General features: G+C 37.5%; 1 protein-coding gene and 1 pseudogene across 1 annotated transcript; both read right to left on the minus strand.

Annotated features, from left to right (window-relative positions):
- Positions 1-1,369: 1,369 nt before the first annotated feature.
- TIMMDC1 (translocase of inner mitochondrial membrane domain containing 1) lies at positions 1,370-27,207 on the minus strand. Its single transcript, XM_077776728.1, has 7 exons — positions 26,791-27,207; positions 24,279-24,444; positions 21,020-21,108; positions 20,434-20,501; positions 10,587-10,665; positions 6,451-6,561; positions 1,370-1,847 (listed from the first exon to the last, which is right to left on the minus strand). The coding sequence occupies exons 1-7, from the start codon at positions 26,970-26,972 to the stop codon at positions 1,697-1,699; spliced, it is 846 nt and encodes a 281-aa protein (XP_077632854.1). The 5' UTR covers positions 26,973-27,207; the 3' UTR covers positions 1,370-1,696.
- Positions 23,861-24,030, minus strand: LOC144242025 (U2 spliceosomal RNA; annotated as a pseudogene).
- Positions 27,208-27,465: the final 258 nt, after the last annotated feature.

Consider the following 27,465-nt stretch of genomic DNA (forward strand, 5'->3'; position numbering starts at 1 on the left):
ATTAATAATTCTTAGACATGATCAAAAGGAGACCTCAAAACAGGGGACACCTAAGAGAGGTTATTTATATTTAAAGTAAGTTATATTAAATTACTTATTACATTTGATAAATGTGTCAGTATAGTTTTTTTCAAAAAGTTGTATTGTACCTTTATTCTGATACTTTTGTAATATTAATAAAATTATTTTTAAAACCAACCACCTAGTTTTATAATTTCTAGTTGGGAGAACTTAATCTATATGCGTATATGAATAAAGCAATAAAGAGATTGACTGTCAATTTGTCAGCAATTTATGAAAGGGATAATTAAGAAAAACAGGTTTTATGGAGCATGGTGAGAACATGTAAATTGTGGTAAAAATATGCTTGCACACAGGTCATTCTATCCTTAAAACTACTACTATTTGATTTTCTATCAACCTCTGTGGGCCAGGGCATTGTGTTATGCTCTACATGCATCATTTCACTTAATACCCATTCTGATGTGGATACTGTTTCATTTGATGGGGGGGGGGGGGGGGGGGGNAATGGCTTTGCTTTGGTCACATGGCTACAAAACCATATGACTGGCATGCCAAGCCAGTGATCTGCCTCCAGAGCCCACAATTTCAGCCACTACATCACGTGGCTACACAAACCTGGCTCCTGAAAATGGTTATTTTCAGGGCAGGAACTAAAAACAAAGAGGTCCAACACCAAAATAAAGCACTAGATGTTTTTTCCCCCTCACCTAGGAAACATTTCAATCTGTGTGACAGCCTCCTTCTTATGGAGTAAGCTCCTGTAATGTAGAGACTGCGTATCTATGCTAAGAATGTTCCGCATATTATAGTACAGACACTTTGACGGCAACACCATGAGGGAAAAAAAGATGTGCTGCTTTTTTAAAATAATGCTTATCTACTTCATTTTGTTAAATTTATATTTTATTTCAAATGCCATAGGAATTATCTTTTTTATTAAAACAAAACCAAACCCTACTACACACTTAGGCCCACAATTTTCTAGGATCCAAAGCCACAAAGGCCTCATCACAGACCCATTTGTCTTACCTAGTGAAACCGCCTCCTTCTAATGATTGAGTATCCTTTTAAAAGGCTACAAGAGGAGAGCCTGGGTGGCTCAGTTGGTTGGGCGTCCGACTTTGGCTCAGGTCATGATCTTGCAGTTCGTGGGTTCGAGCCCTGCATAGGGCTCTGTGCTGCCATCTAGTTCAGAGCCTGGAGCCTGTCTCTGGATTCTGTGTCTCTCTCTCTAACCCTCCCCTGCTCATGCTGTCTCTCTCTCTCTCTCCCAAAAATAAATAAAAACATTGAAAAAAAATTATTTTAAATAAATAAAAGGCTGCAAGAATAAACATACAACCTACAGATTTCAACTCCAATCTTGGGATTTTTAATTTACTATTGTAAAATTCAGGGAAAAGAAATATGTATTGATTGATCAATACAGATATAATGTCAAACATACAGACCAATCAGAAAGACTATGCATTTAAATTTAAGGATAAGTAAAGTGAGCATACAATTATCCAATTCTTGGTTAAAACAAAGAGAGCAAGTCACTGCCACTAGAGGTGCCAGCACTTGTATCTGTCAGCAGGCTGACCAAGGAGAAGCCTAGCCTTTGGCATTCAATGGACAGGGCAACATAGATCCCTTCAATTTGCCAATGAATTTTAAGTCCAGAACATTTTCAGTCTTTGTCTTGTTTAGTTGTTGATGAAGGGTTTCTAGGAAGATTTAGTAGTGCTTCGATTTTCTTAACATCATCTTTGGATCGATTTTTCTGTAAGCTACTTTCAATTTCTTCAGGGAGGAGTTCAGTAAATTGCAGTCTGGCTTTACTGTAATAAAAGAATGAAAAGGATATATCAAGTACTGCTCCATTTCTTTAGTTCTTAGACAGATTTTTATTTTAGCTTATTTTTCTTTTAGAGAGAGAGCAAGTGCATGTGCGAGCTGGGGAAGGGGCAGAGGAAGAGAGAGAGAATCTCAGGTAGGCTCCACACTCAGCATGGAGCCCAACACAGGGCTCAATCCCACAATCTTGGGACATGCATGACCTGAGTCAAAATCAAGAGCTGGATGGTCAACCAACTGAGCAACCCAGGTGCCCTGATATTTTTAAAAAATAGTATTTGTCTTATATTCCCTGTGACTTACGAGCGAATATTGGACCTTCTTTGCTCTCCTAACCTGTTCCACTCACATGCTGACTACGATTCTCACATCACCAAAATGGATACTGCTGTGGCGGCAGCTCTGATCCCTACGATATTCCAGAGTTCACGCAGGGGTATCATGCAGGAGCTGAAGCACCCTGAGCTGAAGTGTGAGCACTGCAACCTGGCTGTCCCGTTGCCCTCAGCGCTGGGGGGGATGTGAGTGCCCTGCCACTCCATGAACTCTCTGTTGCCAGACCTTGTGGGAACTGCACAAAGGCTATAACAATGGTAAACTCAAGATGGAAAAGTCAGATGGGACTACACTATAGATGCATATTTACAAGGAATTAAAATCTAATTTCCAAATAACAGATCAGTTCTTTTTCTAAATCTAGTATTAGTGTCTTCCTTGAAGTAATTACCATCTATGACTTTCTTCTCAACTCTTCACAACAAAGTTTAATCATTTCTTCTTCCATATCTCTATAGCCAATTTTCTATTTTTTTTCTAAATTTTTAAAAAGTTTATTTTTTTATTTTTGAAAAAGAGAGACACAGCATGAGCAGGGAAGGGGCACAGAGACAGAGGGAGACATAGACTCTGCAGAAAGCTCCAGGCTCTGAGCTGACAGCAGAGAGTCCAACACAGGGTTCGAACTCACAAACTCTGAGATCATGACCTTACTGAAATCAGATACTTAACCGACTGAGCCACCCAGGTGCCCCGAGCAGGTTTCTACATTTTCAACTCACTAAGGCAATGTTTTATGTTCTTACTTTAACTTCTCTATAATTATTTTCAAGCAAAGAAGCAGGCATATAAGTTCTCAACTATTATTAACTATTTATTAAATTAACTCTTCTCAGGAGTCACACACACACACGCGCGTGCGCATAAATTTTTGACACTATTTCCTTTTGCTGAAGTATTCTTACATTACTGTAATTCAACTAAAGTTATTGCTTTTAGCCATTTTTGAGATTTTTCCATCTCTAAATAACTAATCAACTGCTCTAGTTATTTTTCTGATTTCCCTTTTTTACTGAAATACAATTATTATCTGTTCATATTTTTCCAAATGTTAATTCTTCTGTAACTTTCTATATCAAATTCAAATACCAATATACTTTCCTTACATTTCTACTTTCTTTCTCCAAGTTTCCTTTAAAAAAAAAAAAAAGCTTCTGGGGCACTGTGGCTCAGTCAGTTAAGGGTCCAACTTTGGCTCAGCTCATGATCTCACAGTTCGTGGGTTTGAGGCCTGCATCAGGCACTGTGCTGACAGCTCGGAGCCTGGAGCCTGCTTCAGATTCTGGGTCTCCCGCTTTCTCTGGCCCTCCCCCACTCATACTCTGTCTGTCTCTCTCTTAAAAGTAAATAACCATAAAAAAAAAAAAAAGCTTCATCAACAAAACTAAAAGGCAACTGACAGAATGGGAAAAAAATAGTTGCAAATGACATATCAAATAAAGGGCTGGTATCTAAAATCAGTAAGAAACTCACCAAACTCCACACCCAAAAAACAAATAATCCAGTGAAAAAATGGGCAGAAGACATGAATAGACACTTCTCCAAAGAAGACATACAGATGGCCAGCAGACACATGAAACAATGCTCAATGTCACTGATCATCAGGGAAATATAAATCAAAACCACACCGAGGTACCACCTCACGCCGCTCAGAGTGGCTAAAATGAACAAATCAGGAGACTACAGATGCTGGTGAGGATGTGGAGAAATGGGAACCCTCTTGCACTGTTGGTGGGAATGCAAACTGGTGCAGCTGCTCTGGAAAACAGTGGGGAGTTTCCTCAAAAAATTAAAAATAGAACTATCCTATGACCCAACAATAGCACTGCTAGGAATTTACCCGAGGGATACAGGAGTGCTGATGCATAAGGGAACATGTACCCCAATGTTCATAGCAGCACTTTCTTTTTTGTGTGTGTCTTTTTTTTCTTTTTAATAGTTTATTGTCAAGTTGCTTTCCATGTAACACCCAGTGCTCATCCCCACAAGTGCCCTCCTCCATGCCCATCTTCCCCCTCCCCCCCAAATCCATCAGTCCTCACTTTGTTTCTCAGCATTCAAGAGTCTCTCATGATTTGCCTCTCTCCCTTTCCGCCACCATTTTCCCCCTTCTTCTCCCCTATGGTCCTCCGTTAAGTTCCTCCTAGTCCTCCTATACGTGCAAAGATATGATATTTGTCCTTCTCTGCCTGACTTATTTCGCTCAGCATAACACCCTCAAGGTCCATCCACGTTGCTACACATGGCCAGATTTCATTCTTTCTCATTGCCATGTAGTATTCCATGGTATAGATACACCACATCTTCTTGATCCATTCGTCCGTTGATGGACACTTAGGCTCTTTCCATGTTTTAGCTATTGTTGAGAGTGCTGCTGTGAACATTGGGGTCCATGTGCTCCTATGCCTCAGCATTTCTGTATCCCTTGGGTAAATTCCTAGCAGAGCGGCACTTTCAACAACAGCCAAATCATGGAAAGAGCCTAAGTATCCATCAACTGATGAATGGATCAAGAAGTTGTGGTTTATACATAGAATGGAATACTACATGGCAATGAAAAAAAATGAAATCTGGCCATGTGTAGCAACATGGATGGAACTCTATGGTGTTATGCTAAATGAAATAAGTCAGGCAGAGAAGGATAGATACCATATGTTCTCACTCATATGTGGATCTTGAGAAACTTAACAGAAGACCATGGGGGAGGGGAAGGGGGAAAAATAGTTACAGAGAGGGAGGGAAGCAAAATGTAAGAGACTCTTAAATAGAGAGAACAAACTGAGGGTTGATGGGGGTGAGGGAGAGGGGAAAGTGGGTGGTGGGCATTGAGGAGGACACTTGTTGGGATGAGCACTGAGTGTTGTATGGAAACTTTGACAATACAAAATATACAAAAATTTGACAATAAATTGTATTAAAAATAAAATAAAAGTAAAATAAAATTCATTTGTACAGAACCCCCCCAAAATAAAAAATAAAATAAAAAACCTTCTATGACACCTAAAGAACTAAAAATAAGCTAACAACGCTTTTATGCTTTTTACTCTCCACATCAGATTTTATTTGGCATTATAACTTTAAATGTTTTATTGCAGAACTTAGAAAACTATATATCTCACATACCCTCTTACTATGGAGAAGAGGAATGAATGAAAGAAACATATATTGAGCATTGTGGTATGATTCTGCCCTTAGAATGGTGGAGAAAACTGAGGGCTTGAAGTTAAGGAAACTATCTAAGGTCACAGAACTAATTAATAGCTTAGCTGGGATTTAGGCTTTGTTTTCAAGGTTTCACTGGCTGCAAAATCAATGCTTTTTCTCCTACAGAACCTAAGTTCTTGGACAACTGATCTAGAGATATTAAGAATTTCCATGTGTGTATGTGTGTTTAGCACAAATTGAAGTTTTAAGTAAACATGGAAAAAACAGACTGCTTACCTATTCAACTACGAAAGTAGAAGCAGCTTTAATCAGTATGCAGGAAGCTGAACTGTGAGAATCATTTGTACCAGGAGCACTAGACAGCAGCATATAAGGTGATCTTAACAAGAATTAGCACAAAGTCCACTATCGGTCTGATAACTGTACCCCAGGGAATGACCAGATGGAACAGGTGGAAGTTTTCATCCTCCTGAGTGGCATACAGCCCATGAACAGCCACTAACTATAACTACCTAATTCATGTGCATCCACATGAGAAGCAGAATCTCTGAATGCAGAGATGTAACATGTTCTGTATTATTCATAGATGCATGTGGAAAAGAGGATATCACCTTGTAAATAAAGCCAAGTAAAACTCACTCATTGCTGTCTATTTCTTTTAGGTAATTTCCTATGCAGTCAAGAACACCGAAAAAGAGAAAAAATGTGCAATCAAGGGAGATTTACAACATTTTAACTTAAAAAAAAAGTGTCTAAAAAATGATCCTCATCAGATTAAAAATAAAATTAGAGTCTTTCATTTTTTTATTCCTTCATTAAAAAGATTAAAAAACCAGGTAGGGTACAAGTTGAAGAAAACAAAACTCTTCTTTGAGATTTTATTTTATTTTTTTAAAGTAATCTCTACACCCAACGTTGGGCCTAAACTCACAACCCTGAGATCAAGAGTCGCATGCGCCACTGACGGAGCCAGCTGGCTGCCCCAGAAACTCTTCTTTGAGTTGAGTGGCAGTTTAGAGGACCTGCATAAGAGAACACCACAATGGCTAGGAAAGTCAGGTACTTTTACCTTCACCTGCTCCTTACCTCTCTTCCAGTTTCAGTTCACGGAGTGCTTTGCGATCCTTCTGTGTTCTCTCTTGGACCGTCTCACCATAGAACTTCTGAAATGCCATCAACAGACTTCCTACAGGAGTGCTGAGGGGGAAGCGGAGAGAAAGCTTAGGAAAAAGCAGCCATCAGACCACATGCCACGTGAGAGTCTGCTAAGGCAGGAGCAACACTGACTGAGCCACTTGTTCCCTGACAGGCACAGGAACTCTACAAAGTGTCCTTGTCAAATGAAGAAAAATTATGAAGGCAATTTCCTTCCTGGTCTTCCAAACAGTAGAGAAAAACAATCACTGCAACTTCCTAAAATTAACTGGTATAAATATAACAGTTCTATAAATTGGGTCTGTTTTTTCATGAATGATAAACTGGGAAAACATATTCTTGTGATAAGCTTTAGTAAGTTGCTTTATATTGAAGATTTCTCAGAAATGAAATTAATAAGAAGAATGGTGCCAAAACCTCCAGGAGGCAGGAACTGCGGAGGGCATATTTCGTTGGAGGAAGGATACCACTGGCTTCTGGGGACAGAACAACCAAAAGATCCTAAAATTCAAAAGTCTAGCATAACAGTCTCACCCACAATGTCAACAGTCACCCATAGAGAAACTGATTTAGATAACAATTATTACAATAAGGAAAGGGTTTTGTTCTCAAAGAGAAAGTTTTTGACTCTGAGATAACTTAAATTCCCTCTGGCTACAACATAAGTAAGCTCATTTGAAAAATTACTTTAGCTAAGTGGAAACATCCATTGACAAATGGATAAAGAAAATGTGGAGTATTATGCAGCCTTTAAAAAGAATCCAGGGGTGCCTGGGTGGCTCAGTCGATTAAGTGTCCGACTTCGGCTCAGGTTCTGATCTCACGGGTTTGTGAGTTCCACCCCCACGTCGGGCTCTGTGCTGACAGCTCAGAGCCTGGAGCCTGCTTCAGATTCTGTGTCTCCCTCTCACATGCTACAATATAGATTACCCTTGAGGATGTTATGCTAAGCAAAATTAAGCCAGTTACAAAAGGACAAATAATATATGATTCTATTCATATGAAGTATCTAAAGTAGTCAAAATTGGGGTGCCAGGGTGGCTTAGTCAGTTGAGCATCCAACTCTTGATTTCGGCTCAGCTCATGATCTCATGGTTCAGGAGTCTGAGCCCTATTTCGAGCTCCAGGCTTCATGTGGAGCCTCCTTGGGATTCTCTCTCTCTACCCCTATCCCACTTACACACACACTCTCTCTTTCACTTTCTAAATAAATAAATAAAGTTAAAAAATAATAAAGTAGTCAAAATCATAGAAGCAAAGTAAAAACGTGGTTGCCAAAGGCTAGAGGACAGGGGAAGGGAGAATTAATGTTTAATGGGTACAGAGTGTTCAGTTTTGAAAGATGAAAAAGTTCTAGAGATCTTTTGTACTACAATGTGTATACATACAACACAACTAAACTACACACTTAAAAATGGCTAGGATGATAAATTTTACGTTATGTGTTTTTAATGACAATGAAAAAGAAATTATTTTTGCTGCTAATTTCAACAATTTTCCCCTTCAAACCAAGCTGGTATATTAATAATATATAACAAGTGGTGCCTGGCTGGCTCAGTTGGTAGAGCATGTGACCCTTGATCTTGGGGTGGTTCCTGAGTTCAAGCCCCATGTTGAGGGTAGATTTTTTTTACTAAAAAACAAACAAAACACAATATAACAAAAATCATATCAGCAATAGATTACGATTTGCTGAATTAAAAAAAAATTTTTTTAATGTTTTTATTTATTTCTGAGAGACAGAAACAGTATAAACCAGAGAGGGTCAGACACAGAATCTGAAGCAGGCTCCAGGCTCTGAGCTAGCTGTCAGCATAAACTGCGAGATCATGACCTGAGCCAAGATCGGACACTTAACCGACTGAGCCACCCAGGCACCCCTAGGGGTTCTTTTTTGAATTATTTTAAAAATTCAGCATATCGGCATAAACATTAAAAAATATAAAATAAAATAGAACCCCTAAGTTTAGTATTACTTCCTCCTAAAAAGGGGATAGAAAAAGGAGAGGGTCGGTGGAGGCAAAGGGAGACTCAGGTGAATGCCAACTAATAAAAGCAGAAGAAAAGATAGAACATATCATTTTACAACCATCAGTAATAACTGATGATAGCAACAATTATAATAGATCATTAAAACCACTAGTAAAAAGACAGCTGGAGAACAGGCTATTCATATAGTCTTACCTCACAGATTATTTACTAATCACAACAGGAAAAATAGACCGTTTCAGTGGAGAAATTTAAGTCAATACTAAATTTGATAGGCAGAATTCTAAAATGGCCCCCCAAATGGTCCAGCACTAATTCCTCAACTATAAATGTATTATGTCCATGATTATGTTACACGGAAAAATTTTATAGATGTAATTAAGGTTAGTAATCAGTTGAATTTTAGTCAATCAAAAAGGAAATTACCTGGATGAACCCTTTAAAAGCAGAGAGTTTCCTCTGGTGGCAGAAAGAAGTCAGAGAGACTCAAAGTATGAGAAGGATTTAACATACTGTTGCTGGTCTGAACATAGACGGGACACCGTGGCAGGGAATGTGCACACCTCTAGAAACACTGGTGTCTGGCTGACAACCAGCCAGGGAACAGTAACTTCAGCCCTACAGCCACAAGGATCCTGTGAACAACCTAATTGGTGTGGGAGCAGATTTGTCCCTAGTCTCCAATAAGAGCCTGCCTGATCCACACTTTGATTTTGGCCTTGTAAAACCCTGAACAAAGAGAGCCCATCTGAACCTCCTCAGACTTCTGACCTACAGAGCTGTAATATAATAATGGGTAGTGTTTCCAGCCACTAAAGTCTGTGGTAATTTGTTACACAGCAATAGAAAAGTATTGCATCAAGTAATTAAAATTAACATCACTTATAATAGGTGATGACAATATGTCTCTTGATGTGATACACTGAGAAGGACTAATTTCACCTATATTTCTAATGACAACATTTAACCTAATTCTACTCATGAAGGGATAATGAAAAGAAATTGAGAAATTTTCTGGGGGAAAAAAGAGCAGTGGAACTGTTCTAGCTTAAAGGAATCAAAACTATAAATGTGATATAGAGTTGGATTTGGAATTAAATATATACATGTATGGCATTATTGTAATTATTGAAAAATTTTGAATATGGACCCTATCTTAGATAGCTATATTGAATCAATGCTGAATTATTTACTGTGATGATTATAGTGTGGTATCATTGGTGAATGTTCTTCGTTTCATCCTTAGAGATACCTACTGATGTATTTAGAGGTGAAGAATTAGGAGGTCTTAAGTGGTTTAACCAAAAGAAAAAAGGAGAAGGAAAAAGAAATTTACACACTTTCCATACATATACAGGGAGACATACAATAAATATGGCAAAATGTTAACAACTGGTGAACACAAGTGAAGAGTATATGGGTTTTCTTTTTTTTTTAATCTTTTTTTTGTTTTACTTAAACATTAAAATGTGTGAGCAGGGGAGGGTCAGAGAAAGAGGGAGATACAGAATCCAAAGTAGGCTCCAGGCTCTGAGCTAGCTGTCAGCACAGAGCCTGACACGGGGCTCGAACCCATGAACCGTGAAATCATGACCTGAGCCGAAGTTGGACGCTCAACCGACTGAGCCACCCAGGCGCCCCAAGTATATGGGTTTTCAATATACTAATTCATTCAACTTTCCGTATGTTAAATTTTTTCAAATTCACAAGCTGGAGAAGAAAATTTTTTTAATTTATTAAACTAAACAAACAAAATCAAACAAAAAATAATTTTTAACAGAATGCGCTTATTAATTCTTAGTCTTTTTTTTTCCTGCTCCTTGTAAATACTATTGTTCAAATTACAAGTAGTTTCAGGTATTAGTGATATCTAAACATTTTTTACTCAGTGACAGTTGGAAGTAAAATCAACAATTGGGGTAGGATTAGAATTTGACAATCAAAGCAACAGCCAATACAAAACTCAAGGCCTTTTATAGGCTTTCAGATTTAAATTTGTTCTTTAGAAATGAAATTTTTAACAGCAAGGCATTAATGAAAGTTGTGTTAATTTAGTATCAAACCATATTAACACTTACCCTAGCAAGGCTCCAATTATGCCACCAGCCACCAGACCACGCAGGCCTAGGTTAATTCTAAAAAGACCTCCTGTGACAGCTGTTTTAAAACAAACAAACAACCCAATATTAAATTATCTTTAAGTGCTAGAATCTATTTAAATTTTTTTTCTTCTATAAAAAGAACATAAACCGCTAAGATTTCAGAACTCAGTATCAATATACCACCACAACCTTGATTTCCTGAATCTAAAATGCCAACACAGCTAGCTTCTCTTCCACACTGCAGGTTCAAAGGAAGAGGCATTCCTTTTACATACCTAATTTTTCTATATCGGTTCTGTGGGTCCAGCCTCTTCTCATTCTGCTTCATTTTTATCCACCTCCCCTTAAAAATCTGTAATTTCTTCACTTCCACCTCTTTAATTTCTTCCTTTTTCAAGAAAAGCTTTCTTCAAATAAACAAAACCCCTTGCAGTTTATACCTTGCCCCAGCCTCACCCTTTCAGTACTGCTACACACCCCTCAGGCAAGCCTGCAAATGGGCATTTGGCCTACAGTGCCACCTGGTGGTCACTGCACAGGTCCCCTTTCCTTTCCACTGGTATGATATATCCATGATGTCTTTCATTTTCCTCCCTCACTATGCACAACACAACTAATGCCATCTCAGGTAGTAACATTTTTTTAAAAACATTTGGAACTTATGTGTCTTACTTAAGGACTATTCTTTCATTTTTTTAATTTTCTAAATTTTAAAATTAAGAAGAACAAAAATCACCTTTAATTACATAACCCAGAGATGGTAATAAATTTGGTCCTTTTTTCTAGTCTTCTTTTCCAAATAAAGCATTTTTTAAAAATAAAATATTTTGGGGGCGCCTGGGTAGTTCTAAGAACTGTCTCTTGGTTTTGGATCAGGTTATGATCTCCAGGTTCATGATTTTGAGCCCCTTGTAGGGCTCCATGCTGTTGAACCTGTTTGGGATTCTCTCTAACCCTCTCTCTCTGCCCCTCCCCTGCTCACTCTGTCTCTCTCAAAACAAACTATCTATCTATCTATCTATCTATCTATCTATCTATCTATCTATCTATCTATCTATCTATCGGGGCATCTGGGTGGCTCAGTCAGTTAAGCAGCTAAGCAGCTGACTCTTGACTTCAGCTCAGGTCATGATCTCAAGTAGTGAGACGGAGCCCCACACAGGGCTCCACACTGAGTGTGGACCCTGCTTAACAAACTCTCTTTCTCCCTCTGCCCCTCCATCACTCATTCTCGCCCTCTCTCTCTCAAAAAAAAAAAAAGAGAGAGAGAGAATAAAAAATAAAATATTTAAAATAAAACTACTAGAATAGCCAAAATCTAGAACACTGACAACATTAAATGATGGCGAGGATTTAGAGCTAAAGAAACTCTCAATTCTTTGCTGCTTGGAACACAAAATGGTACACTCACTTTTGAAAAGAGTCTGGCAGTTTCTTACAAAAAAAACCATATTCTTACCATACAATCCAGCAATCATGCTCTCTGGTATTTACCCAAAGGAACTAAAAACTTAGGTTCACACCAAAGCCTGCACACAGATGTTTATAGCAGCTTGGTTTGTAACTGCCAATACTTGGAAGCAATCAAGATGTCCTTCAGTAGGTAATGGATAAATAAACGGGTATATTCAGACAATGAAATATTATTTAGCACTAAAAAGAAATGAGCTATCAATTTATGAAAAGAGATTGGAGGACACTCAAATGCATATTTTTAAGTGAAAGATGTAAATCTGAAAAAGCTATATTATATAACATTCTGGAAAAGGGCAAAACTATCAAAACAGTAAAAAAAAGATCACTGGTTATCAGGGGTTGGTGGGTGGGATACATAGGTGGAACAGATTTTTAGGGCAATGAAAATGCTCTTTATGATACCACAACAATGGATACGTGGCATCATACATTTGTCCAAACCTACAGAATGTATACCAAGAATGAGCCCTACGGGAAAATATGGACTTTGGGTGATAATAAGGCATCAATGTAGGTTCCTCAATTGTAACTCGTATCCAACTCTGGAGTGAAATGTTGTTAGTGGGGAGGCTATGTTTAAGTGTGTGTGTGTGTGGGGGGGGTTTGCAATTAACTTGTTCTGCGAATGTTCCACAAGATGAGCAAACATTTCCAGTAACTTTTAACTCGATAAACGAATGATGACTTGCTGTACTAGTCCTTGACAGTGAATGTCACATGATCACAACTGAGCCAATGGTTCTTCTCTCTTTTCTCGCTCTCTGGAGATTGTGCGTGATCATCTCCCATGCTCAGATGCTTAGTCTCAGGCTGCAGTGTTTGGCAGAAATCAGCGATTTTTCAGAACATTGGAAGGTGCCCAAACTGGCACTCATGGATTTTTTTGTCACTTCAAAGCACCTATGGACAGTCCTTTGTTTTTCCATAGAAGAGTGAGCTTAGGAATGTCTTATTTCATCCTAGGTCAGGATGCCTGCAGACATAGACCCTTCTCTCTGTTGTCTTATTGCCGGACACATTAAATAAAGACAAGAGTTTATTAATACTATACTTTGGTCAACATCTGTTCGTAATAAAATTGTCCTACACAATAATCCTCCCCTCTTATCTCCCTCACACCAGCCACAAAGTTTTTCAAAGGTAAGCGCAGGTTAATTTATTTTTCTTTATATTTTATATTTTCCTTATTCATTTATGCTTTATTACAATATTGTAATCATTTTTATATGAACATTTTTGAGTTGTGAAATGAATTATGTGAGTTTCCATTATTTCTTATGGGGAAATGGGCTTTGATATACAAGTGCTTTGGATTACAAGCATGTTTCCAAATGAATTATGCTCCCAAGCCAAGGTTTTATTGTATATGCAAAGTCTTTGTATCATACTGGCCAATTTTACTGTGAACCTAAAACTATTCTAAAAAGAAAAGTCAATTAAAATTGGGTGAGGAACCACAACAACTTCCCACTTGACACATCCCCAAAAGCAAGGGAATCAAGAGCAAAAATAAACTGTTGGGACCTCATCAAGATTAAAAGCTTCTGCACGGCAAAGGAAACAATCCACAAAACTAATAGGCAACCAATGGAATGGGAAAAGATAACTGCAAATGACATATCAGACAAAAGGTTAATACCCAAAACTATAAGAACTCACCAAACTCCACACGCGAAAAACAAACAACCCAGTAAAGAAATGGGCAGAAGATATGAACAGACANTTGGGTGAGGGAGTAGTGAGGCTTATAAGCTATCAGCAGCCAAACATCAAAAATTGAGTCAGACTATTACCCAAATTATTTATTATCACATTTTCTGTAAACAGTTTAGTTGGTTTTTTTTTCAATCTTGGTGCTTATTTCTTTTTCTTGCACTGGTTAAAGTATAATGCTGAATACAACTGTATTCATCAAGTATACACCCTAATTACAAATGTATACAGCTTTCCCATATTCTCAGTCTTAGGAGAAAATCACTGTCTTTCACCATTAAATATGACATTTGCTGTAGGTTTTTACATAGGTAGATGACCTTCACTAGGTTAAAGAAGTTCCCTTTTATTCCTAGTTTGTTGAGAGTTTTTATCATGAATGTTGAATTTTTGTCAAATACTTTTCTAATCTAACCTTAAATTCTGTGGATAAATTCCACTTGGTTAGAATAATCCTTGTTTGTTGCTGGATTTGGCTTACTAATATTTTGTTAAGGATTTCTGTGTACATACTTTCCTTTTTAAAGTAATCTCTGCACCTAACATGGGGCTCAAACCCACAACCCTGAAATCAAGAGTCACATGCTCTACTGACTGAGCCATCCAGATGCCCATGTATATACTCTTGAGTAGTTTTCTTTGGTATCTTCATTTTCTTCATCTTGCTTTGGTATCAAGGATAATACTAGTCTAAAAGAATGAGTTTGAAAGTGTTCCTTCTTCCTCTATTTTATGGAAGAGTTTGTTAAAGAAACTTCCCAAATAACCATTGAAGCCATTTGGTCTTGAGCTTTCTTTGTGGCAAGATTTTTAACTAATAATTTAATTTATTAACTTGTTATAGGGCTATCCAGATTTTCTATTTCTTCTTGAGTAGATTTTGGTAATTTGTGTCTATTTTCTTTTTCTTTGTCAGTCTTGCTAAGATTGTTATCTTTTCTTTTTTTTTTAAATTTCTTTTTAACGTTTCCTTATTTTTTGAGAGAGAGAGACAGAGCATGAGCAGGGGAGAGGCAGAGAGAGAGGGAGACACAGAATCCAAAGCAGTCTCCAGGTTCTGAGTCGTTAGCACAGAGCCCGACGCAGGGCATGACTCACAATATGTTATTGTGTATTTCATGATCTGTTATTGTCTATTTCTCCTCTCAATTCAGTGTTTGTTTCATGTATTTATGAGCTCTGTTGTTAGATGCATATATGTTTATAAATGTTATATCTCTTTGATAGATTGGTCCTTTAAACACTATAAAATGAGGGTGGCTGAATAGCTCAGTTGGTTAATAAGCATCCAACTTTAGCTCAGGTCATGCTCTCAGTTTGTGAGTTCGAGCCCTACATCAGGCTCTCCACTGGCAGCGCAGAGCCCACTCTGAATCCTGTCTTCCTCTGTCTCTGCCCATTCATTCCCTGATCACTTTCTCTCTCAAAAATAAATATCAAAAAAAATTAGACAATATCCTTTGTCTCTAGCCTTTTTTTTTAAGTTTATTTATTTATTGATGAGAGAGTGTGTGCATGAGCAGGGGAAGGGCAGAGAGAGAGGGAGAGAGAGAATCCCAAGCAGGCTCTGCACAATCAGCACACAGCCGGATGTGGGGGTCCAACTCACAAACTGTGAGATCATGACCTGAGCTGAGATCAACAGTCAACTGTTTAACTGACTGGGCTACGCAGTCAGATACTGTATTATTTTTTTTAATTTTTAAAAAATATTTATTTTTGAAGGAGCACGCAAGAACACAAGCACGTAGAGTGCAGGAAGGACAGAGAGGGAGACAGAGGATCTGAAATAGGCTCTGTGCCGACAGCAGAAAGCCTGATGCAGAGCTCGAACTCACAAACCAAGAGATCATGACCTGAGCCACAGTTGAATGCTTAACTGACTGAAACACCCTAGATGCCCTCTCAAATACTTTTTTAAAAAAAATTTTAATGTTCATTTATTTTTGAAGGAGAGAGAAACAGAGCATGAGTGGGAGGGGCCGAGAGGGAGACACAGAATATGAAGCATGCTCCAGGCTCTGAGCTCTCGGCACAATCTGTGAAATCATGACCTGAGCAAAGTCAGATGCCCAACCAACTGAGCCACCCAGGTGCCCCTCAAATACTATTTTTAAAGAAGGGAAAAACAGTTAAAAGAAAGGAAAACAACAGGTGTATGGGGTCTTTTATATTAATCTACATATTAACCGTTTCTAGTACTTTTCATTTCTTCCCGTCAAGTTACTATTTGGTGTCACCTCCTTGATCCAACATAACTACACTTCTTCCTTCTCATTTGTGCTATTAATGCCATATATAGCTTTAAATATGCTATAGGTCTAACACTTCAATTTTATTATTATTTTATATCACTGTCTTTTAGTTATGAGAAAAAACATTTATATAGCCTTTAATAATTACTTATATAATTATCTTTATCAATGCTCTTGAATACTTCACATAGATTCAAGTTACCATCTGGTACCACATCCTTTTAGCATGAAGAACTTCCTATAACTTTTTTGTAAGGCAGATCTACTAGTAACAATTTTTCTTTCTTATCTGCCAATGTCTTATATTTTTGCCTTCAATTTTGAAGAGTGGGTTGTTAGAAACAGCTTATGCTTTTCAGGCCTTTGAATGCATTCTACTGCCTTCTGGTTTCCATCATTCTGATGAGCAATAAGCTGCTAATCTTATTTGGTGTTCCTTATATGGCTTATTTTTTTCTTGCTGCTTTTAAGATTTTTCCCTTTCAACAGTGTAACTATTATGTGCGTAGGTGTGAATCTTCTCATGTTTATTCTTCTTGGGAGTCTATTGAACATTTTGGGTGTGTGGATTGTTTTTCATAAAATTTGGGAAGTTTATGACTATTATTTCCTAAAATACTTTTTTTTCTAATGCTTTCTGTCTTTTCTATCTAGTTTTCCCTTCACACCTCTGTTGGTATTTTTGATGGTGTCCTATAGATTGCTGAGGTTCAGTTCATTTTAAAAATTCTGTCCTTCACAAAAAACCATCTATACTGATTCATCTTCAAGTTCACAGATTCTCTTTTGCTACTTCAAGTCTGGTGTTGAGCTTCTCCTCTCTAGTGAAATTTTAATTTTTATTGTTGTATGTATCGACTCCCAACTTTTCATTTGATTTGTTTTTATAATTTCTGTTTATTGATATTCTGTATTTGATAAGTCACTATCATCATACTTTTATTTCTTTAAAATTGTTTGAAGCCTTTTTGTCTTCTATGTTCAATGGATGGGTCCAGTCAGAGATATTGTCAGTGACGGCTTTTTTAATCCCCTGGTTTTACATGTTTTATGATATTTTAGTTGTTGTTGAAAACTGGACATTTCAGGTAATAAATTATAGCAACTCTGGAGTTAGGACACCCCCACAGGGGCAAGGCTGTATTTTTGTTTACGTAGTGGCTTGCCTGGTATAATTCTGTGGTCTTTTTTCTGCAGAGTACTGCCACTAATGTCTGTGTTCAATTTTTATTTGAACACTTAGGCATCACACTGGCTTAAGTAGTCAGCCAATTATTTGTCAGAGGTTATGCTTAAACATCCCAAGCTAGTAAGGTCTCTATCCTTTACCAATGTATCTGTGGTTAAAGAATGCATTAAAAGTTTAGACAGTTTAAAATTTTTTCTGGCTTTTTCTTTTGGTGTTCACAATTAACCCTCACAACTAACTGAAGATAAGTAGCTTGCTAGGCCCTTGACAGTCTCTCTGGAGTGTACATGAATACTTACACATGTGTGCAACTTTCCAGAGTTCTAGGGAGAAGTAGGATCTTATTAAAACCTTCTTTGGCTGTCTTGTTCCCTAGATATTCCTGTTAAGATTCTGCCTCATCTGCCAGTCTATTCCTTATTCCAAATAGTATCAAAACCTCAGGTTAGCTGTTATATTATCCTTCCCTGTTGCAATTGTTTTCAGCAACACCCCTTGGCTTGGAATTTTCTGTTTTCTCTACAAATAAAGTCAGCCCCCTCAAGCAACAGAAAGCCAGTCCTCCAGCCTGCCCTTATGCATCATAGAGCTGTGCCTTATGCATCATAGAGCTGTGGGTTGAGAGGACAGGAGGAGCCCTAGGCTGAAACACCACAGACTTCCAATGTTCTTATTTAGACTCAGAAGAAATTCTTGGATAAATGCTTACTGATTTGTTATGTGCTTGTGGTCAATTTCCAGCATCTTTAAATGGTTGTCTTTGATGATTATGTCCAATTCTATTGTTGCTTTTTGAGGAAAGGATTTGCCAAGTTCCTCAGTCAGCCATTCCAGATGTCAAATATACATTTATAAATGTCCAGATGAATGCCATATAATAATGAGGGGAGTCATTCTTGACAATATTCTGACTTCAGGGGAAATTATTTTAGTGTTATACCATTAAATTCAATGCTGGTTGCTGGTTTGAGATAAAAACTTATCTTGTATCAGATGTTTCTATTTTTACTAATTTTTGCAATCAATTTATATTCAAGAAACATTTATTCTACTTTACTACGTGTCAAATAGTTGTGGTATAAAAAGCAAAGACTTTCTCTGATATCAAGAAGTCATCTAGTGGAGAAGCAAAAACAAGTTAACAGGTATAGCATAGTCATAAGTGCTTTGATTAAAATATTTATAGTGAACTATGGGAATACAGGGGAAAGATACCTGGAGACCCAAAAATAAGAAAATAGGGACTAGGAAGGGTCTCTAAGGAAACTAAAGCTGACAGATGAGCTGAACCTTGAAAAATAGGTTCAATAAAAGCTGAACAAAATTATTTGTGAGAGTGGGAAGGCAGGTTCAAGAAGAGGGACCAACAGAAGTAGAGCAAGATTATGCTGAGTTTGCAGTGGGTGTTATATGGAAACTAACTTGACAATAAACTATAAAAGGAAAAAAATAAATAATCTTAAAAAATAAAAGATTATGCTGGGTTCGAGAAATCAGAGTAGAGTCATAAGGGTGGAGCAAGAGTGGTGTATGTGGACCAGATTAAGAGTCAACATTAGAATGATGGGAAACTATGGAAGAACCTCAGGTAGAAGTGTTATACTCACATTCATATTTCAAAAAAGTAACTAAGGTAACAGTGGAAGTGGAGCAAACCAAGACTAGAAACAGGAAGACCCGATAGCAGCAGTGGGAAGAAAGGAGGTGAGAGTCCATACATACTGAAGGAATATAATTAAAAGAATAGAACTTTGCAAAGAGGGGAATAAAGGGAAGAACCATATCATTACCTGGTTTCCAGGTTTTTTGTTTGTTTAACATGGTAAATGATAAAGAACATAACAGCAGGAGCAAGTATGGAAGTTGGGGGAGGAGTACAGAGTTTGGTTTGGATACAGGCATTTGAGCCTACAGAATACCCATGGAAAAATGGTTGCAAGTTAAAAAAGGGCAAGTTCCAGCTGTTCCAGTGCTATTAATGCCTATTTCTAGTTTTTTTTTTTTTTAATTTTTTAAAAATGTTTTTATTTATTTTTAGGAGAGAGAGAGACAGCGTGAGCAGGGGAGGGTCAAAGAGAGAGGGAGACACAGAATTGTAAACAGGCTCCAGGCTCTGAGCTGTCAGCACAGAGCCCAACGTGGGGCTCGAACCCACGAACTGCGAGATCATGACCTAAGCGAAAGTCAGACGCTTAACCGACTAAGCCACCCAGGCACCCCACAGTTTTATATTTTAAAATGTTTCCATTAAACTGTTAAGCTCAAATTATGTGTACGTGTGTTTGCCTGTGTGTGTATACACATATACAAAGAGAAAGAGAGCATGCACTCAAGAAAGAACAAGTCATAAAGAAAATGGGCTAAAATGTTAACAACAGTTGAATCTCTGTATACAAAGGCTATATGGTGTTCCTTGTATTACTTTTATTTTTAAAACGTTTTGTAAGCTTGAAATTATTTCCAAATTTAAAACTTTTTAAATGTTATGTGCATTATATGTACATTTTTGTATGTGAGAGAATTACATGAGGTAGTGAGTGTCTGAGTGTATGTGGCACTTCACATTTACATTTCTGGAAATAATACTTCAATACCTTTTTTTTTTTTTTTTAATGTTCACTTTAAAGAGGTCACATTTACCAGAGGCATAGGGCTTTAAAATAAAATACAAACTCTTAGTATGAAAAATCTGGTCCCTTTCTACTTAACTTCACAAATCTTATCTCAAGCCACTATGTTCCAGCCATATTATCCTGCTTTTGAGGAACTTCCTTACCTTAGAGCCTTTACCCTCAAAGTTCCCTCGGCCTAGGCTACTATTCTTTACAAGCCTTACTTTTTCCTGTTTTTCAGGTATTAGTTTAAATGTCATCTCCTCACAGAGGCTTCATGATCACCCTGATCATCCCATTGCCTCACCTATTTGCTATTTTCTATTACAGCAGCCTGTTTTTTTCCCCAACCACATTAGACTGTAAAATTCCATGAAAGCAAAGACTTTTCTGTTTTGTTCATCAAGTATACCAAGGGCCAAGCACAATGCTCTCCATCCATTTTGCATGAATGTTGAATGAGATGTGATGAAAAGCCAACCAAAGAATTCAGGAGTTCTGACTTATAAGTCCTTAAATATTTCCCAAACCGTATTTGAGAAGACTGAAAAACATAAACAAGAACAAAAATGTCTTACCTCCCGCAATGACAAAATGACTTAGGGCATTTTTATTTCGGTATACGTTTAGACCAGTGTTCACTGTGCTGGGAAGAAGGGAGAAGGAAGAAAACATAAAATTTAGAGCATATCCCCCTTACTTTCTCGACCACAATTTTCACTAAAGTGACAGGTATTAGAAGTGCCTACTATGTCAATTCCTGGTCTTAGTCGAGGTCCCATCAATATGTTCCAGACTACTAATATACCTATGGGTGTTCTAGGTGGACCTTCTGCTGAAGAATGAACCAAAGAACAATCAAATTTCTGGAAAAAATATTCACTTAGACATAGAAACATAAAAAAGAGTTTTGCAGAATTTCTCTTACTTAGAAACCTTGTACCTATTTTGATAAGAGGTGGAAGACCCCCATCCATGGATGCAGACCTTCATTTGGACCAATCATTTACACAGACAGATAAAAGTTCTTGGGGGAAAAGGTATTATGAATCACTCTCATGTGGATGTTTAGTTTTTAAAAAATCTCACTTGCTCATCTTTTGAATACTAAGAATAAAATAACAAAAGAATACTAAGATCTTTTGTCACAACTTGAGAACTTACTTGAATATAGTCACAAACACTGTAGTTCTCCAACTCCAGCGCCAACCATACCGGATAAAGCCTCGTGTGGCAGCACGATGTGCAGATTGCTAAAGTTAATGAAAAGGCTGTGAGATTCCAAGACCCCTTAATACCTTCTTTATTCTAAAACTGTGGTAGAAGGATGGCTATGGATTAGGCAGGGACACTTAAACAGAAACACTATTAAGACCTCTAGAAATATCATTGTTTACTGAAACTTAAGCAAAAGTATCATGTGCATCCTATTCTATTGGGAGATAGAAAAGGAACTAGGAATTGCCAGGGTCAACCAAGTAAGCTACCAATGAGGCATAAACAGAGAATCTATATGGCAAATGCCATGGCAAATATAAAGTCAATATTAGACATGCTTTTTATATTCAAGAAATATTGGAAAAAAGAAACCATAGAATAAAAAAGAACCTAATGAATGGTAACTAAAAGGGTAAGGATAATAGTATTACAGAGATACAGAAAAGAGCAGACAAAGAAAAGAGAACTAATATTTAATGCCTGCCTTCTATGTAAAAGTATATTAACATATTACCTCATTTAATCTTTACAACTTTTTTTTTAGGCAGGTGTTTCAGTTTTAACTAAAGCACAGAGGGGAAGTTTCTAACCAAGATCACTCAGCCAAGTAGGAATAAGTCAGAATTGGAAGGCAGGTTGTCTGTCCCCACAGCACATCTTTACCACATCACCATGGAGCAAGTCTGGTACCATATCCTGAGGATACAGTCTAGATTTTGAGAGAATCCCTAAGTGTATCCTTAACTACTACAAGATATTGGGCAAGTCAAAACCTCTCTAAAGAGAATCAGTATTGACTCGTGGCTTTTAATAAATACACAGATAACTAAATAGATACAGAAGTGCGTATGAACATGTGTATAAAAGTACATATGAACACACACACATTTCCTAATTCTGATTAGGGCCTAGAGAAGCCATGATATCCCTGTAAGCAGTCAGCATATGTAGCTTCAAATATTAGTTTTTATTTTATTTTTTTTACTTTTTTTTTTTTTTTTACAAATAGTTTATTGTCAAATTAGTTCCACATAACACTCAGTGCTCATCCCCAAATATTAGTTTTTAAATACAATTTTTCCACTAAAAAAACCTAGAATTCCTTTGTGGTGATGACTAATTCTTGGGCTGGTGCTGGAAAAGTAAAAGATGAGTAAGAAACATTTTGCTATGNAAATAGATCATCATCATTTTGTATTGCAAAAAAAAAAAAAAAAAAAGGATATGCTCAAAGAATGATGGGGACATATCAAAAGAATAAAGGAGCTAGTTTAAAGGGCGTCAACTGTCCAAATCTAGGCCAATTTCATCATCAAGATAAATAATAATAGTGGGTTATAAAATAAGAATCCATGAGTCCACACTGATATAAATAAATTATAAAGAGACAAATACAGGAGAAGGGAAAGCTCTTCCTTAAAGCTGAATATGAAGCAATAAATGCAGGAAAGATGGCAGTAGAAAATAACCATTTTGCAACCACCATAGTATTAACTCTTTCAGGTAAGAGCCATCAAACTAAATGAATACTAAAACTAAAACACAAAAATGTGATGAAAAATAGGATATTTACATAGTCTCAAAGAACCTCATAAGTACCCATAAGATATTCACTAACTACGTTTACTAATTATCTTGATTTTGGCTCAAGTCATAATCTCACAGTCCTGAGATAGAGTCCCTCCTCAGATTGACTGAGTCCCGCCTTGGCTTGTGCTGGGTGTGGAGCCTGCTTGAGATTCTCGTTCTCTTTCTCTCCTCTCTCTCTCTCTCTCCCCCTGCCCTTCCCTTGCTTGCACGTGTGCTCTCTCAAAAAAAAAAGTTTATAATAAAAAATTTTTAAATTACAAAGGAAGAAAAATAGTAATATTACAGTGAATAAGCCTGGCAAAGACCATCTTAACCAAGTGCCTAAAGTAAACATCATCAATAAAGGGACAATACATATTGATGTACTAATACATCAATACTGATATAATGTACTAAGAAGGAAACATTAATTCTAGGGTATTCCTGCTAAAACACATAGTTTGAATCTAATCATGAGAAAACATTAAACAAATCCAAACTGAAGAACACAATCTTCAAAAATGTCACAATCAAGACAGTTAAAGAAAGAGAAACTGTTCTATATTAAATGAGACTAAAGAGGCATAAAAGGCAAATTCAACATCTGATCCAGTATTAGATGCTGGACCTGGAAAAGAAAATTATTTTTATTTACTTTTAAAATAGGGGTGCCTAGATGGCTCGGTTGGTTAGGCGTCTGACTCTTGGATTTGACTCAGGTCATGATCTCATGCTTCATGAGACTGAGCGCTGCATTGGGCTCTGCACTGACAGCATGGAGCCTGGCACAGAACCTGCTTGGGAGTCTCTCTTTCTCCCTCTCTCTCTGACCCTCCCCCACTCCAGCTCGTGAACACTCTCTTTGTCAAAATAAATGAATAAACTTAAGTTAGTACTGTATCAGTGATAATTTCCTGATCTGGATAATTATATAGTGGTTATATAAGAGAATGTCCTGGTTTTCAGGGAAATACATGCTGAAGTATTTATCATGACTATAACTTACTCTCAAGCAGTCACAAAAAAATAATAATATGCATTATACAGAGAGAGAATGCTATAGTAAATGTGATAAAATGTTAACATTTGGGGAATTTGGGTGATAGGTATACAGGAATTCTTTGTAATACTTTTACAACTTTTAAGTCTGACAGAATTACAATTAACTCTCTAAGCTGTAACTTCCTCACTTATACAACAGAATTGATGTACAGATCTAACAAGAGTTATCACTCTATATAAACTGTAGTTATAAATGCTAATTATTGTTTTAGTGTCCTCCAAGCAGGCCCTGTGAATGCTACAGCTAAGCCTTGATGATTTAGTTAGGGATTAGAAATATATTTCAAATACTATACTAGATCTTAGCCAAAAGGCTGAGAAGTGATAGAAATATATTTCAGAAAGTAGAGCCACGGTGGTAATCCCTCTGAAGATATGAAAAGTGGTCTGACAAGCCATGTGTATGCTCTTTAACATTAGTACTTCCATTGTTATTAAGTATAGGCTTTGTTTCTTTACTCTGCCATCCTTAACCCTCCCAACCTTACTTCATAACTGAATAACTAAGTACTAAGTGTAAGGTGAACTGCTAAACTAGAGTGCCTTCAAATACGTTTAGAATATCAGTACTTACCACAGCATCAAATCGGTTATGATAAATTTCTGCTTGGCTCTGCTCAACATAGTGCTGTTTAGCATGAATAAAAGCTGGTATTCCCCCATACGCCCAGCCAATGATGCCTGCTGAAATAGCTGCCTTATAAATATTCTCAAGTTCCTTTGATGGTCTCTGCTGTTCACTAACACATCAAAAAGACAATGTTGTTTGGGATTAGTACATTCAAAATGACCCCAATACTAACAATACCACATTTTTCATTATGGGCAGAATCTTCTGATTAATAAAATCTTCTGATGAATTAAATAGCAGTTATAACACAAGAAGCTCAATCTCAGCCAAAATTAACCTATGCTATTAGAAATTAGGCTATTGGTTGATTACTCTTAGGAACACAGTGACTAGAAGGGGCACAAAGGGGAGCTTCTGAAATGCTGCTAACAGTCTCTTGGTGTTGCTTACACAGCTATGTTTAGTTTGTGAAAATTCATTGATCAATATTATTTATGTAAATAGATGCATATTATATTCCAATAAGTTTTTTTCTAAGGTGCTTTTATTTGATGACTATTACAACTTGACTACACATCTCTGGAATCAGGAAGAATCGGTAAGCTGGATGCATGGATCAAGATTTCCCTTTGTGAATTTTAAGCTAACTTTTGGAAATTACGCACACTTACAAATTTTAGGGCAATGTATTCAAGAACAAAATCCTAGATTAAAAAAAATCAAAATCTATCTTTCTGAATTCTTCAATTTTATGCTATGCTCAGATTGGGCTTGGATTATAAAAAGCACCAAATGAGAAATCTCACTGTACAATGGGCACCACAGACCAAACTCACATAATAAGGAAAAACCACTGTTTAATTTGTTACTCTCAAAAGCAGAAGAAACTAGAATTGCTAATAAAGCTTTGAAGATGTCTTCTAGAAGCTTTAATGAATTGCTATGTTTTTAAGTATTATGTTACTATAAATGGCCCTCCAGATAAATACTAAATGTTATTTACATTACTAAATCACTTTCTTCAGAGACTATAAGGGGTTTATCTAATTCTAATTATCAATAACCACATCTCTGAAAACAGAATCAGTGAGTCTTTACAGTTCCTGCATCTACAAAAGAAATCTAAATAAAATTTCTCAGAAAACTTTAATTTTACACTTACTTAGGTCAATAGGAAAAAAAAAAACTACTATAATTTGAACGCTGTACTTATCTTGTATAGTGAATAAGACCAAAAACATTTACCTAAAAATTGGCCTATGACATAACTCAGAAAAGAAAAATGTAAAAGCTTAACATTTAACAAGCCAGATGTATATGCTTTGCCTCCTTTTCATTCTCTGAAAAATTCCATAGGTGATATTTATCTCCCTTTTATCGATTTGGCTCTATGGTTGACCCAGACAGCTGATGAATGGTGAAGAAATGGCACAGTGGCGGAAAAGACCTAAACTACAAGTGACAACGGGGTTGTGGCTCTGGTTCTTGTCACCGACTGTTAAGCGACCTGCAGCCAGATCACGATCTCTATGAACTTTAGTTTCCTCATCTACGATGGAGGGGAACATGGAAATTACACTAGATTGCTTTCAAATTTCTTTCTGCTCCAACATTCTAAAGCTGATCAAAATAACCCTCTTCCGTTAAATGCTACATAGGATCTACCACAAGTATCTCAAGTAAATATTGGAAGGACCAATGAGAAAGGCTGCCTCATCTTTAAAATAAAGACGATATCTCAATAAAACAATTAAATACAATTCTGCCAACTCCCTGGCCAACAATCTCAGCAACATAATAAAGCTTCAAAGTCAATTTAATCACTTGATAACTGTGTAGTATTGTAACGTATTTCATGAAAGGGTTATTTTTTTCACCAGTAATTGATAAATGTTGAAATAAATGAATAAATGAAATACCCTGAGTTTTTCATTAAAGTTAATTCAATTTGAAGGGTTATCCTTTATTCTGAAATGACCTTGTTAATTCAGCTTGTATCGTTCCTTTTATAAAATGATTAGACAATACTTGTTATTCTTTTTTATATATTCGTTATCTGACAGAATAAACATTTCACAGCTCTCTCTGTCGTCTCTTTTTTTTCGGAGAGTGGGGGGAGCTATGGCCACGAAATGCCAAAGTTTGGAATAAGGTGAAATATGAAAAAGAACACTGGAGTGTAATCTTGCTGATGTGGATTCCAAGGTCAATTCTGATACTAATTAGCTCGGTCCAATTCTTCTAATTTGTAAAATCAGGGGATTACACTAAAACTATATTCTCTAAATATGCTCTGATTTAGAATGAGTTTCACCCCTACCAATTGTAAACTGTCCTGTCAATCAACAGAACTACTAATTGGCAATGTGAGGATACAAGCTTGGGATACAAACATTAGAACATCATATCTTTTTAAAAAATAAACCACATCACTCAGGAGTCCTTCATCCCCGGATGACCTAGGATTCACGACAGCTCTTCGCAGTCCCCTCCCACAGACCCTAGGAACTTTTACTCTTTGACAAACAGGTCCCGGAGGCGGTCCCATCCGGATTCCCGGCAATCAGGCTCTGGGACGTAGGAAGACAGCTTCTGGTTCTCCGAGTCGGTAGCCACAGCTGCCGCAGCAAAGACCCGAGGGAAAGGACTCAGCGCCCTGCAGGGGTAGCTCTGTGGCGCTGGCGGCCGCACCTCCATGGCCCTCACCGAACCTGCGGACACACGCGTAGGTTCTCGGGGCTCCAAGGCCTCCGGGAGACGCCGTGGGAGAACAGTAAGGATAACTGCAGTACTAAGTACGTGAGTACCCTTCCACTAGGCCCCAGCTAATCGGCTGCCAGACTCGCCACCACAACTCTTGGACATCCTCCTCAGCGCCAGCCCTCACTTTGGAGGACCTTGGATACACGAGACAGGAAGTCCCACCTCCATCAGGGCAAAGGCCAATGGGTGGGGCGACGGCGTAGTTGTAGCCAAAACACTTCCGGTTGGAGGCGGACGAACCCAGTTGTGCCTGGCCCGCCCCCCGGAAATGAGTTGGCGGCGCGTAGCCGACCGCAGCCGCGTGTGGGGCCCACCTCCGGCCAGGGTCTCTGCGTCTCTTTGGGTTTCCTGGGTCGCACAAGCCGGGTCTTCGTCAGGTTCCGAGAAGCAAGATGTGTTACAGCCTGAAGTAGTTTATCGTATATAA

This window comes from Crocuta crocuta, unplaced genomic scaffold (genome assembly GCF_008692635.1).
Source record: "Crocuta crocuta isolate KB4526 unplaced genomic scaffold, BGI_CrCroc_1.0 scaffold87, whole genome shotgun sequence".
Classification (NCBI taxonomy): domain Eukaryota; kingdom Metazoa; phylum Chordata; class Mammalia; order Carnivora; family Hyaenidae; genus Crocuta; species Crocuta crocuta.

Bases quoted from the DNA above. Each gene is read 5' to 3' on its own strand.
- TIMMDC1 (XM_077776728.1), bottom strand. From the start codon at position 26,972: ATGGAGGTGCGGCCGCCAGCGCCACAGAGCTACCCCTGCAGGGCGCTG. The intron at 24,445-26,790 runs GTAAAAGTTCCT...TTGATGTGTTAG, and splicing joins CGGGACCTGTTTGTCAAAGA to TGAACAGCAGAGACCATCAA. The intron at 20,502-21,019 runs GTAAGTTCTCAA...CCTTCTTCCCAG, and splicing joins GTGTTTGTGACTATATTCAA to CACAGTGAACACTGGTCTAA.